Genomic DNA, 12,469 nt, shown 5'->3' on the forward strand with positions numbered 1-12,469 from the left:
TCATTATCTCAAAGAAATCACCATTTTTCTGGGAAGTTTGTAAAACCGTACACGAGTGTGTGGCAGAGCTACAAATATGTGGCTGGGAATAAACACTCAGCATCCCTCCACGGTGATCCATCAAAGCTCGTGCTTTATACCCACACCGCTCCCCCCCAGCTCTCGTGAGGGGCTGCCTCCGTGGGGGCTTTCGGGTTTCTTTACAGGAGGGTGGGTTGCTCCTTAAAAATAACCGAAACCCAAAGGTTACACATCCCCTAAAGATATTTCATAAGGGAAATCTTGGAGTATTCGGACAGTCATCAAATCTCCCCACCACCTAGAACAAATATTCCTGTTGCTTCTACGAGTACAGAGAGTGATGCAAAAATTTATCTGAGACGGCACCGTAAGTCCAAGAATGACGAAAGGTTGAAAATCACATAATTTGAAGACCCTTATGCAGTCAGCAAGCATCAGATCTGCTTTCTCTTAACAATCCCTTCACCGTGCCTTCTGTATTCCAAGAAATAATGCCTGCACGGTGCTTCGTTGGATTGTCAAGGCAGCCAGGGGGAATCAGGAGGAACAGCTCTCTTATCTGTGGCTGAGGGAAACTGAGGCACGAACAATCTGAACGCAAAATCGAGAACTAGAATCTCTGGAGAGAAATGGAGTTTGGGAAAGAGAAGAGAGAGAGAGCAAGAAGCTAAATAGTTAACAGCATATCGCCCCTCCCCCAACCAGCTCACATTCCATCAAAACTACGTGGCAGACTTTATTTGTTAATAATATTTAACTTTCTTTGGCGCCTTCTCATACTTAAGCCTCTTTTTTTTTAGGTTAGTTGTAGACAAGACATGAATTTGTAAAAGTGCACTTGATGACACATTAATAGGACAATCTGTCATACCGCAGCTAAACAGCTTGACAGATCCACACACCAGGGCAAGAAATGACATTCAAGGCTGGAATGGGGCAATCGCTTTCCTGGTCTGCTGGTGCAGGCTGTGTCTGTCTGCCTCCAACATCTCCCTTCTCATCCCCAGAGCCAAATCCCAAGATTATATCCTCAGATCTGGGGGAAACGAATCCTATGTTTGCAATCACAAGGTGAAGCTACTCCAGAGGAACTGACTGTAGCGAACTCCCAACTCTATGTTTTTCTCTACGTTGGGTCGAAACAAGTGTCCGCACAGTCGTTCCCTCTCCTCCAACCTTTCATTTGGCATTTGTATCCATAGCAAACGGCACACCTGGCTGCTGCTGCTCTCCCATCCTGGCTGCAACAGCTCCAAAGCACCTGAGTTTTGCCGAAGCGTTAACAGCAACTGAAAAGACAAATGTTTTTTTCCCTGAGCCCAGAACCATTGCAGCAATAATGGGAATTGTTAAGAATGCAACAATACCAATTCCGCAGGGGTAAAGTTTTGAAGTAGGGAAAATATTACGTAAGAAGCGGCATTTACATTTCAAAACGGTGTGCAAGGACCCGAGCAGAGAGTCTGCAAACACTGTAAGGAGCGTGTGTAAAGCTGGAGAGGAAACGGAACAGTCAGGCAAACAACTTGTGATTGGATCTTTCAATCTCCACTTATGCAATTCGCCTTTTACTCAAGAGAGATCTTACTTAACTATTCTAAGAACGATATCCAAAGGGCAAAAGGGCAATTGGATCTTCCCAGAGTTGCCCATTGCAGATCTACTGAACAACTTCTAAGCCTCAGTGCAGAGATAGTGAGTTTTTAAGCCAATAGAGAAGGCACATTACCATTCCCAGACACACACCCGCCTACTTCATCTGGACTTAATGGTCCAGAGTATTCCTATGATAGATCCCTTAGGATTAAACGTGTTGGGACACAGCTAAACACCCCAGAAGACAAAACGCGCACCTTTGGGAAGGCAAAACAAGAGCTCGTGGCTACTGCAGCTGCCTCCTGCAGACCTCTCAAACCCTCCCCTCCCTTCCAGCATTCCCACCTCGCGGGATCGCATCGCCATCTCCTGGCAAATCCACGGAAACACCAGGCAACACCGGGAAACGGAGCCTGCGACTCCCAAGGCTTTTCTTGTAGCCTTTTGTACTTTGTCTTCCTGTGAGCAGGTTGCAATATAAGCCACTAATTGCAACAAATCATTAGCAGAAATTATCCAGAGACATTTGAAAAATACCTCTTTAAGCACAGGGCTTAAGGTAGTAATTCCAAACAACAGCTTGTCATTCGCTGACTGCTTACGTGCGTACGGCCAGTTGGAGAATCCATCGGACGGAGCAGCATCTCATTTCTTTGGCCATCTGTACGCAGGAGAGTTTCCCACTTAACGCTATCAACACCAGTTTCAAACGGCAGTACTTGTGCAAATGTCACTGGAGGGGCACTGGGGTTTTATTTTCCTACAGAATGCGCCTTGGGTAGAAGCAGAATGATGTCCCCATAGCAGGAATCCCGTCTGACCACAGGGATCCCGAACACAGCAGCACAGCCAGTTACTCATTAATGCAACACTACAAAAACCTGAAGGGGAGACAACAGACGAAATGAAAAGCACTAAGCTAAACAGTGGAGTTTCAAAACAACTCCAGGCACAAGAACTGTTCTGATTAAGAAAAACATGGCAGAAACACCAACATTATTAGGGAAAATGTATAGTTTTATAAAACAAATTAGGACACAGCTCAGCCCTGGCAGATGTCAGTCAAGGAAAAACTCACTTTCATGAAGTTACAGAGAAATTGCTATTACAAACAACTATGCTTTGGATCCACACAACCAGAATGCCAGTCCAAACACAAACCCTGAAAGGCAGCCCCTTGTAACATTTACTGCTTTACACAGAGCTGAAGATTCCTAGATATGGAGACAACTGGAGCTGTCTAGATAGCCCAGAACTAGCAGAACCTAACAGACGCTAAGGGAACAGCAGCAGAACGCAGCTGCACTGTACTCCGACAGCAACTGCTGAGTTAGTAGCAAGGTTCCAATCTACTTTTTTCTTCAGGGACACCATCACTGTTGGCAGCAAGAGTGAAACAGCAGCTTAGAGTGGCTCACACGTACCTCAGAGTAGGCACTGAAAACAGGTACTGCACTAAAGTGCCAGCTGTGACATTCGTGCCATTACAGAACTACTTCTCCATACAGGAACTGTATTGTCAAACAAAAGATCTAAAACATGTTACTGCCTGCAGTCCTGGAGGTGTTTCACCACTGATGTAGGAGATACCAAACTAACTTGAGGGAAAAAAAAGTACATCTAGAGCTGGGAGAGATGCGGTTTTGCTATAGTTTGTTTTCTAATCCATACAGATCCTGTTCATTTCTTCCCAGTGATTCCTTTCCCAAAAACAGTCCCACAGAAAGTGTAACTTTCATCATGAATGTTTATTATGAACAAACAACTTTACAATGCAGTCATTTCTACTCCTCTGTACATGCTTGAAATAACTTCCGTGACCTTGACATCTTAGGGGGCGAAACATTATGACTACACACAAATTCAAGATTTTAAGAATCAAAAGAGAAGTTTAAAGGCAACAACAGAGGTGTTTTCAGATTCAAGCTGCAGAAACTCCCTAATCCCCCCCTGCCATGTGGGTAACAGGCTTACAGAAACCTATGGAATTGCAGTGTGAAAGCGAAGGGCCAGATGTTTGTTCCAGTATCATATAGTGAGGGACAGCTTTTGGTTTCATTACGTAAAGTAATGCTCTGCTTTAGGGCACGATAATAGTTTTGCATGGCAAAGAATGGTTTCCTCCATCTAATGACTTTGGTAACAAAAAGATCAGATACTGCACACTATTATAAATTCTTTTAAAAGACACAAAACAGTAAAACCTACAGAAAAGGGAAAAAATCTTCTGTTACCAAAGGCAAGGAGATGTATCAAAATCTTGCAAGCCATAGGTGCAAGGGTTCAGTCAGCTCTTGCTTCCAGCTTTTAAACGGCACCAGCAACGACTGTCAACTCTTTCCCCAAGTCCAGGGTACGGAGGAGAAACTGCAATTGGAAGTTTTGTTTTCTTAAATACAACCAATCTTAGGAAAAAATGCAGCATGTCCAGGGTTTAAACAAAGGGGATTTTGTTTCCAATTGTGGCATCTCCTACAAACAAAGAGACCCACCTTCAAATCCTTGGGTGCAGTTTAAGGCCAACTTCTTGTCACGCAGCAATATGCCTTTTATTCAACATCTCAGATTTCACAGGTTCTTTTACCTTAGTAAGGTAAATTTCACAGAAGACACAAACACACCATGCCCAAGGTCTCCTTGCCTTTGTCTTCATTTATGTGGACAAAAGAACTTCCATAAGATAAGAAGATAAGCACCAGTAACCAATTATAAGCTTCTGTTTGTAGGCGATGTCAATGGCAATAAAAGGCATTGCAAGAACACAAACATATCCGAATCACACTACGATCAATGAGGCAGAACAGCCTCAGCTACAGGTCTGTATGCTTTGAGAGAAATATCAGTCTGAGCAGCCACCTCGAAAATCCTATTGCTGCAGGAAAGACACGATACTCCGCATTCCTTTCCAGCACAGCCCCAGACCGACAGAACACAAGTCATTTCTAGATAGATACAACTGGTGCTTTTCTTTACAAAAGCTGATTAAGCATGTAAAAGAGGTAAATTAAAAAATAGTTATAAATAAGATTTTGTAAAACCACAAAATAAAAAAAAAATAATCAAAGACTTATAAATACGTTTCAAAATCCAGCCTTTTCCAAACTCCATCCCCACACACCCCATCTCCTCCTTCCTTTCCTTAACTCAGCAAGAACTGCTTTATGATTTCTTTAGAAGAGTTGTCCTGCTAGTTTTGATAACTCCTACCTATTGCAGAGAATTGATGACATTTACTGATGCTCTAAGCTGCGTGGCTCATGGGTTAACAATACATTTTTTGCTTACAATTCAAGATATCAAGAACAAGCAGAGAGAACAAATCTGGAAGGGAAAATAAAACAGTTTCAAGAACATTCTCAGATATATGAGGTAATATTTATTTGGGCTCTTCACAACAAGATAAGACTACGCAGTGAGATGCAGAGCTTTTTACCCTGCTACCAACTTTGACTGTTTGTTGTAATTTTAACAGTGAGCGCGATCTTCCCCAGACAGCTGGGCATCACTGTCTGTTATGAAAGGCACAGGAAGTTTGCCTCCGATGAAACAAAGCATTTGCATAAAATTAAACAGGTAGGAGAGAACCAAGGAAACAGAGTTGAAGTAGTAATTTCAGTCAGGCTTTTGAACTACCCCTAGGAGCTTTAGTGTTTACCCACAGCCCTGTAACCCCATGAAGAAACATTGGTAATTCAATCTTCTGAAGGGGAACAGTGATGAACTTAAATCTAAAAGCAAAAAAGCTTTTAGAATCTCAGATCAATTAGACGGGTTTGGGTTTTTGGTGGCAGTGGTTTTAAGTGTTTATGCAAATCTTCAAGTGAGCAAGCAGAACTAATTTAAGCATTTATTTCAGTTAGCAACACTTTGGATTAATTCAGTTGACTCTGAAGAGGCTGGTTTGTTATTCACTCATTTGGCCTTTTTATCTTCACAAGGGCTTTGTTACTTCATTTGCCAGAGCCCAAGAGATCCAGAGAAGATTTTCTAAACACACAATCGACTCTCCACTGCTGTGTGCAGTTTTATTGTATTTTTTTATAACAGTGGCACCTTGTGATCAGAATTAAGCATTACAGCTCTCAAATACAACATCTCCCCCCAAAATGGAAATCTGTAACTGAACAAATCCAATACAATACTGGGTATGAGTTTCCCTGCTAAAGACTGATTCAAACGCTTTTTCTTGCTAATCCTTTGTAGAGGCCAACAACTGCATTTCTTGTAGCCCAAATAAGACCTTCAATGACATTGTGACAATTTAGACAACACATTTAACACACATGGTGTTATTTCCCCACTCATCTAATCACTACTGACTAGATATGCAATTATGTTCATTCTAATTTAAGAGAGAAACCAGCAATCTTCTGTAGGATAAATGATCACGTTAACCAAACCCTTACCAAGTCCACATGAAATCTCTACTTGAATCATTTCAATATCTGTACAGACTCTTCCCTAATGAAAATAAAACATGATATGCATAAACTGTGACATTTTAAAAACTGCTCAGTGACGTAAAAAGCTTTATTTGCTTAAGATTTCCAAATTTCAAATAACAGATGGAGAACTGCTATAAAAATCAAAGCACTAGAAATGTTAGCGTCTCATCAATAATGCTTTGACTTGTGAGCCACTACCAGACAGTATCGAAGACAAGAGGATCTGCGAGCAGAACTTTTAGTTTTCTGACTAATTGAAACTACTCCATTTCCCAGACATAACCCATGAGCCAACCAACGTTTTACCTGCCACTTGGTAAAACAAATATTTATCCCAGTGTCAGCGCCAGATGCACACAGAGTCCCACTCATTCTGCAACTACCCCTAATTTGGTCTCGGATTTCTTTTCTCATTCTTGAGCTATGCTTCTCAGTACGTACTTGACTGTGTAGGCAAAGGCTGCAAAACCAACTATAACAAACAAGTTCGCCAAAGCTCCGCCTAAAAGTCCATGGTTACGATTGGCCTGTTGGAGACCTGGATGATTGGCAGGTGCCAGCGGAACGTGCCCATTAAGAAGGGGTATTCCGTTCTGACCGTAGTGTGCTTCCCCATCAGGGACAACATCCGGTAGAGGGAGGGATGGAGGTCTGTTATTGAGCTCTTCTTGTGCTTTCTGTTTTTGTTTAATCTCCTGGAGAAAGAAAAAAGAATACTGAATGAAAAGGAAGTGAAAGTGGCAAAGGTACTGGGTGTTTTGAAAAGATTTCAGAACCCAAGATCTTGTGTAACTTCAGGAGAAAGATATATATTTTATACATATATATATGTATAGCAGGTCTTTTAAACTACTTTAACTGCATTACATACATCTGTACAGTCTCCCCAACTGCTTTCAAAGAGACTTGCTTCAGTAACTAACAATCATTTGGCCAAATTTATTTTTAGCTCCCATGTATGTTTTCTCGGAAGCCTTTTTTCAGAAATGAGAAATTTTTTCATCGAAAGTCTGCGTGTCCAGCTTGCTTTGAAAAAAAATTATTTAAAAAAACAATGTAAGTAATCACAGAAACTTAGAACAACTAGCACTCTTACGTATTACATGTTAAAATCTGCCTGTACTTGGAACACAACAGCAGTTGTCTATTATGAATTTCCCCATAATTTAGGAACTGGCTAAGCAGTATTGCAGAGAGTATTTTAAGATTCTCTGGCATTCTTGTAACTGATAATAAAACATAATTAAAACCTTCCATTCAGATATCTGTGTGAGGAAGAAAGCAAATGGGAGATAAAACTTTTCATTCCCCTGAAAGCTGTCCCGAAAGGAGACATAAAGGGAAAAAGTTTTTTAACTAGAGTTCTGTGAATACCTTTGAGAACAACAGATGAATCAAACCTGAAGTTCCACAAACACTCACCGGTCTGCCCAGAAAGGCTATTTCTGCCTGTGAACAACATTCACCTCACTGGGCTTCTATGTTTATGACCTCAAGTTATCTCTAAGAAAAACACACTGAACTCCTTCACTAAGGAGTTATAAGGAAGGAACCATCTTGAGACAGGAGTGCAGAAAACAGCATTCATCACTCGTAACAGGTGAGACCCTTTAGAACCAAGCATCATCAGTGGAAACCGGCCAGAGAACCCCAGAGGTCTCAATGTTACCGATGTGTGACTATAAATTGTGTATCAACACACCGACAGGGTTAGTGTCGTGCAAGGAAGATACACGCCCTAAAGAGATATAACTCAATCTCAGAAGTAAAAAGAATCTAACAGTGTCTGATCTCAAAGGAGAATTAAGGGAAAAGAAATCTAGGATACTAATGGACCAACTGCAGAAACACAGATGAGCCCTACCCAAACTCAGGAAAACACATTATACAGTTCTAAAACACTGGCACCATAACTGCGCCATTCCAAGATTCAAGCTTTCAGTTCTCACACGGAGAAAAAGCGCCTTTTAAAAGGCTTCCAAGATTGACAAAAGTAGCTACTGTGTGGAAGTCCTAAACAACTGGCTTACAGATCTACACAGAGAAGTTGAAGAACTACAGGAAATCAAGGTATTGCACAGACGAATTTCCTTACCTCCACCACCTCAGGGAAGAGCTCACAGAAGACTTTATCTTTTAAATTAAATGCTAAGCTTTGTGCAGCAAGCTGTCTTTTCTGTGGAGGAAACAAAAACTATCAGCAGTTGCATATAAACGAAGTTAATATACTACATCCAATTATTTCCCCCAAGAACGGTGGAAACCACTAGCCAAATAGTTTCTAATATTTAAAACCTCATACTTGTGAGTGCTATTCACTACAACAGACATTTCTAGATAGAAGTCATATTCTCAGTTCTCCATTCTATGGGATTAGCGTTCTGTACTAGTGAGGGGACAGGACAGAGGGGACAGTCCTAACCATACTGTTCATGAAAAGGAATTTTATGTTCCCTAAGAAATCCTCTCCCCGACAACATATTCATTTCTGAGATATCAAAGTGCCTGCTGCCGTTTGACCTGGAGGTCACATTCAATGCTCCCTAAGCTGACAAAAGCACATCAGACAGCCCAGAGCTTACTGTGAACTCCGACGTCTCTATGCTGCCCAGTGTGGGGCCCTTTTCCACCATAAAACTAAGAAGGCCTGTCAAAATCGTCGAGACTGACCAAGCTGGATTCCAGGTATCCGGGTGGAAATCGGTGATTGAAAGACACAACCTTCAAAAGGATAAAAAAGGCAGTGTGGTTTATTTTTGCCATTACAATTATTACACTTTATGTATATTGCTAAAATGGTGTTAATTGCTTAAGGGTTAGAAGAAAATCCTTACCTTGTATTACACTTAAACCTTCCATTAGGTGTAATCATATAAATACTAGGAGGTTTAAAAGGAAATTCTCTGGGGAATATTAGTTTCCCATGATAATAGCCACCTGTATTACATAAAGAGATGAATTACTTATTTTGCATGAAGACAAAGTCCCAAGCTGCTATTCAAAATGGGCCAAATAAAACCCTTTATCTGATTTCTCCTCCCCCTCATACTAAAGAAAACAAACACATCACCCCGTGCCTCTAAAACGCAGGAAAAATCAACCCACAGCAGATTTACTCTGGAGTCCATTCTGTCACACACATGAAGTACAAACAGTACTTTCTGTTCTCAAGTCTGCAGTACATTAAGGAAAACCAGCCAAAGTGTACTTAGTACAATACAAACAGGTTCATTTTCCAGAAAGGCAGCTAACTAAATGCAACCCTATGAAGCATCTCACTTTGTGAGAGGCTCCAGAAGACATTGTGAAACGTATGACTATCAGAAATTAATAAGGCTTTTAAGTTCCTCACTTTCATCAGAGAAATTCATACAGAGAATATATGTCTCTGTTCAGTAAGAGCACTTATATGGTAAGAAAATGGGATTTTGAAATTATCTCTGACTGTCACATACACTCACACAAAGTGAGTTATCTGCTCTGAGACCTTTAGCAATTATTTAACATAAAGTTATCTGTCCTCAGGTTAACCCAAACGTGGTTTTGATAGAATGGCTGATAACAGAACTCACTAACAGACAGTGGCACCACAATTTCTTTTCAACAACCTATCACAGAGCACCGAAACTGTGCTAAAAGTTTTTAGAGTTATTCCCAGTAGTCATACTTCGCCCATTCTGACAGTCATGTAATTACTCGGGCACCGCTAATCACAACATGAAGTACACGCACGCGTTTGCTACATGCGAACTTTTACCTTCATACGGAGTCATCTCAGGTCCCCGTACAACATAATGCCTAAGACAAAGAAGGCATTTTAAACAGTATAAAAGCCATCACACAAACAATTCCTCTATAAAAATGCAGATCAGTATCACTTTGGCCAAAGTTCCACACTCCACCTCCCAAAACCAAGATTCCCACACAATCTGTAGGAATGAGGGAGTCAGACCTGATGACCTGGAAAATCTCGTTCGCTCCACAAATGAGTGAGTAGTTCATTCTAATTCTTACCATTCGAGGATATTGGATGGGAGGGGCTCTGCACAGATATAAGGCACTGGATCTTTCTTAATTCGTAGGTAGTCTTGTTTAAGTCTCTGTGTTGCTGTTGTTGGTGCTCTCTTATTACTGTTGTTGCTCATCTAGTTTTTAAAAAACATATACCATTTTAAGAGAGGCAGAGTCACTATACTTCATCAAACATAGCTCCAGATTTTTGCAAAATCTACTTTACAGACTGTTTTCTTACAAACATAAATTAAATTACTGTGACTTAAGTGGCAAGAATCATGCAAAATCTTACAGAGCACACTCCCAGGAGACCCTGGATCAGGGGCTCCAAGCCCCATCCAATCTGGCCTTGAACATCTCCAGGGATGGGGTGCCCACAGCTTCTCCAAGCAACCTGGGCCAGGGTCTCCCCACCCTCAAAGGAGAACATTTCTTCCCAAGATCTCATCTCAATCTTCCCCATTTCAGCTTAAAACCGTTTCCCTCATCCTATTCCTGCCCTCCCTGATCCAGAGCCCCTCCCCAGCTTTCCTGTAGGCCTCCACTTGAGCTGTTCAATAACCAGTCCTGTGTTTAGGCTGAACACATTATGACTGTTTAAAGCTCTTTTAAAGGGCTTAGTCTTTCTAGGTGATTAATTTCTCCATTCTACTATGCAAATTTGCCCATGATTCCAATCTGTTTGGTGTTTCACACATATAGTTATTTAAAATAAATAATGAAACAACCCACAATAATCTTATTACTGACTTTGAGAAGGATTTTAAATTAAACTTGCTGCCTGCGTAAGTGTCAGTTGAATTTACAGAACTTCTGAGATTATTCTCAGATTATTCTCTCCCAGATAAATAAAGACCTCATCCAACATGAGACAAGTCAGTGTGGAGAAAGGAAATTCCATGCTGCTTAGAAGACAAAGAAAGCATTAGCCCTTACAATGCACCTACAGAACACAGAGCAATTAATAACTGCTATTTAACGCTTTCCCCTAAGAAACTACCAGGTCATTTTGTTCATACGTGGAAATTCAAGCGAGAACAAAAAGGACGGATTTTGCAAACAGCTTGTGTAAAAAGAGGAGATGATACTGACAATACGATAGGAGCATTTGACATGAGTATAATGAACTCTATCTTTCTATTCCTTCACGTCAGACAGCCAAGTATTATTTTTTAAAGAAGTAATATTTAAACCACAAGCAACAATCGTATGCGGCCAAACATTCAAACTCTTCTCAAAGCAAAGGCATTTAACACGTCTTTTTTCACAATTTCTGTAAATACACTTAGAAGTTCTACATAACTCAGTGCAACCACTGATAGTTAAAGTCCTCAGAGCCTTACCTCTAAGCACACGCAGCTCTTAAACACAGAAAATAAATGACAACTGTTACAGATGCCACGAGGACAATTTCGCCCTTCAGACAATACAATTTACAAGGAGAAAGCAAAGGCTGGAGCACCTCCCATATGAGGACAGGCTGAAAGGGTTCGAGTTGTTCAGCCTAGAGAGAAAGCTCCGGGGAGACCTTAGAGCAGCTTCCAGTGCTGAAAGGGGCTCCAGGAAAGCTGGGGAGGGGCTCTGGATCAGGGATAGTAGGGATGGGACGAGGGGGGAACGGTTTTCAGCTGAAAGGGGAGACCGAGATGAGATCTTAGGAAGAAATGTTACCCTGTGCGGATGGGGAGGCCCTGGCCCAGGCTGCCCAGAGCAGTGGTGGCTGCCCCATCCCTGGAGGGGTTCCAGGCCAGGTTGGATGGGGTTTGGAGCCCCTGAGCCAGTGGGAGGTGTCCCTGCCCATGGCAGGGGAGGGACTCGGTGGGCTTTGAGGTCCCTTCCAACCCAACCCGCTCCACGACTCCAGGACGCGCGGTGCGCGCTCGGCTGGGCTCAGAGCCTCGGGGAGCGGACCCCGAGCCCCGGGGGGGCAGCGCGCGGTGCTCCCCGCCGCGCAGGCCGCGCTCACCTCTCCCTGCTGGAGCAGGCCCTGCGCCGCCGGCACGCCGCACCGCGCTGCAGCCGGAGGCCACGGGAAGGAGGGAGGGAGGGAAGAGCAGGGCAGGAAGGCCGGGAGAAGGCAGGCAGGGCAGGGCAGGGCCGGGCCGCGACCCCCGCGCCTCCCCGCTGCGGCGCGACCGCGGCTCCCAGCCAAGATGGCGGCCCGGCGAGGCGGGGCCGGCGCAGCGCTGGCGGCTCCTTCCGGCAGGGACTCGCCCCGCTTCCGGGGCGCGCCCACACAGGGCTTCCGGTTCCGGTTCTGTTTTCGGTTCCGCCCCCCCTACCCGCTCCAGCGGTTCAGCTACTGCACTGCCAATAGGGGGATGGTGGCTGGAGCTGGGGACAAAGGCTGGGAACAGGGACAGGGGCTGGGGACAGAGCCTGGGGCAGAGGAA

The 12,469-nt window shown here is 43.1% G+C and overlaps 1 protein-coding gene across 1 annotated transcript; it reads right to left on the reverse strand.

Moving 5' to 3' along the window:
• Positions 1–5,455: 5,455 nt before the first annotated feature.
• UBE2J2 (ubiquitin conjugating enzyme E2 J2) lies at positions 5,456–12,264 on the reverse strand. The gene is made up of 7 exons (XM_054085496.1): positions 12,043–12,264; positions 10,077–10,207; positions 9,820–9,860; positions 8,897–8,999; positions 8,645–8,783; positions 8,158–8,238; positions 5,456–6,757 (listed from the first exon to the last, which is right to left on the reverse strand). Exons 2-7 carry the CDS (start codon positions 10,205–10,207, stop codon positions 6,473–6,475), a joined length of 780 nt encoding a protein of 259 aa, XP_053941471.1. The 5' UTR covers positions 12,043–12,264; the 3' UTR covers positions 5,456–6,472.
• Between the last annotated feature and the right edge of the window lie 205 nt (positions 12,265–12,469).

Source organism: Cuculus canorus, chromosome 21 (assembly GCF_017976375.1).
Source record: "Cuculus canorus isolate bCucCan1 chromosome 21, bCucCan1.pri, whole genome shotgun sequence".
Taxonomy (NCBI): Eukaryota; Metazoa; Chordata; class Aves; order Cuculiformes; family Cuculidae; genus Cuculus; species Cuculus canorus.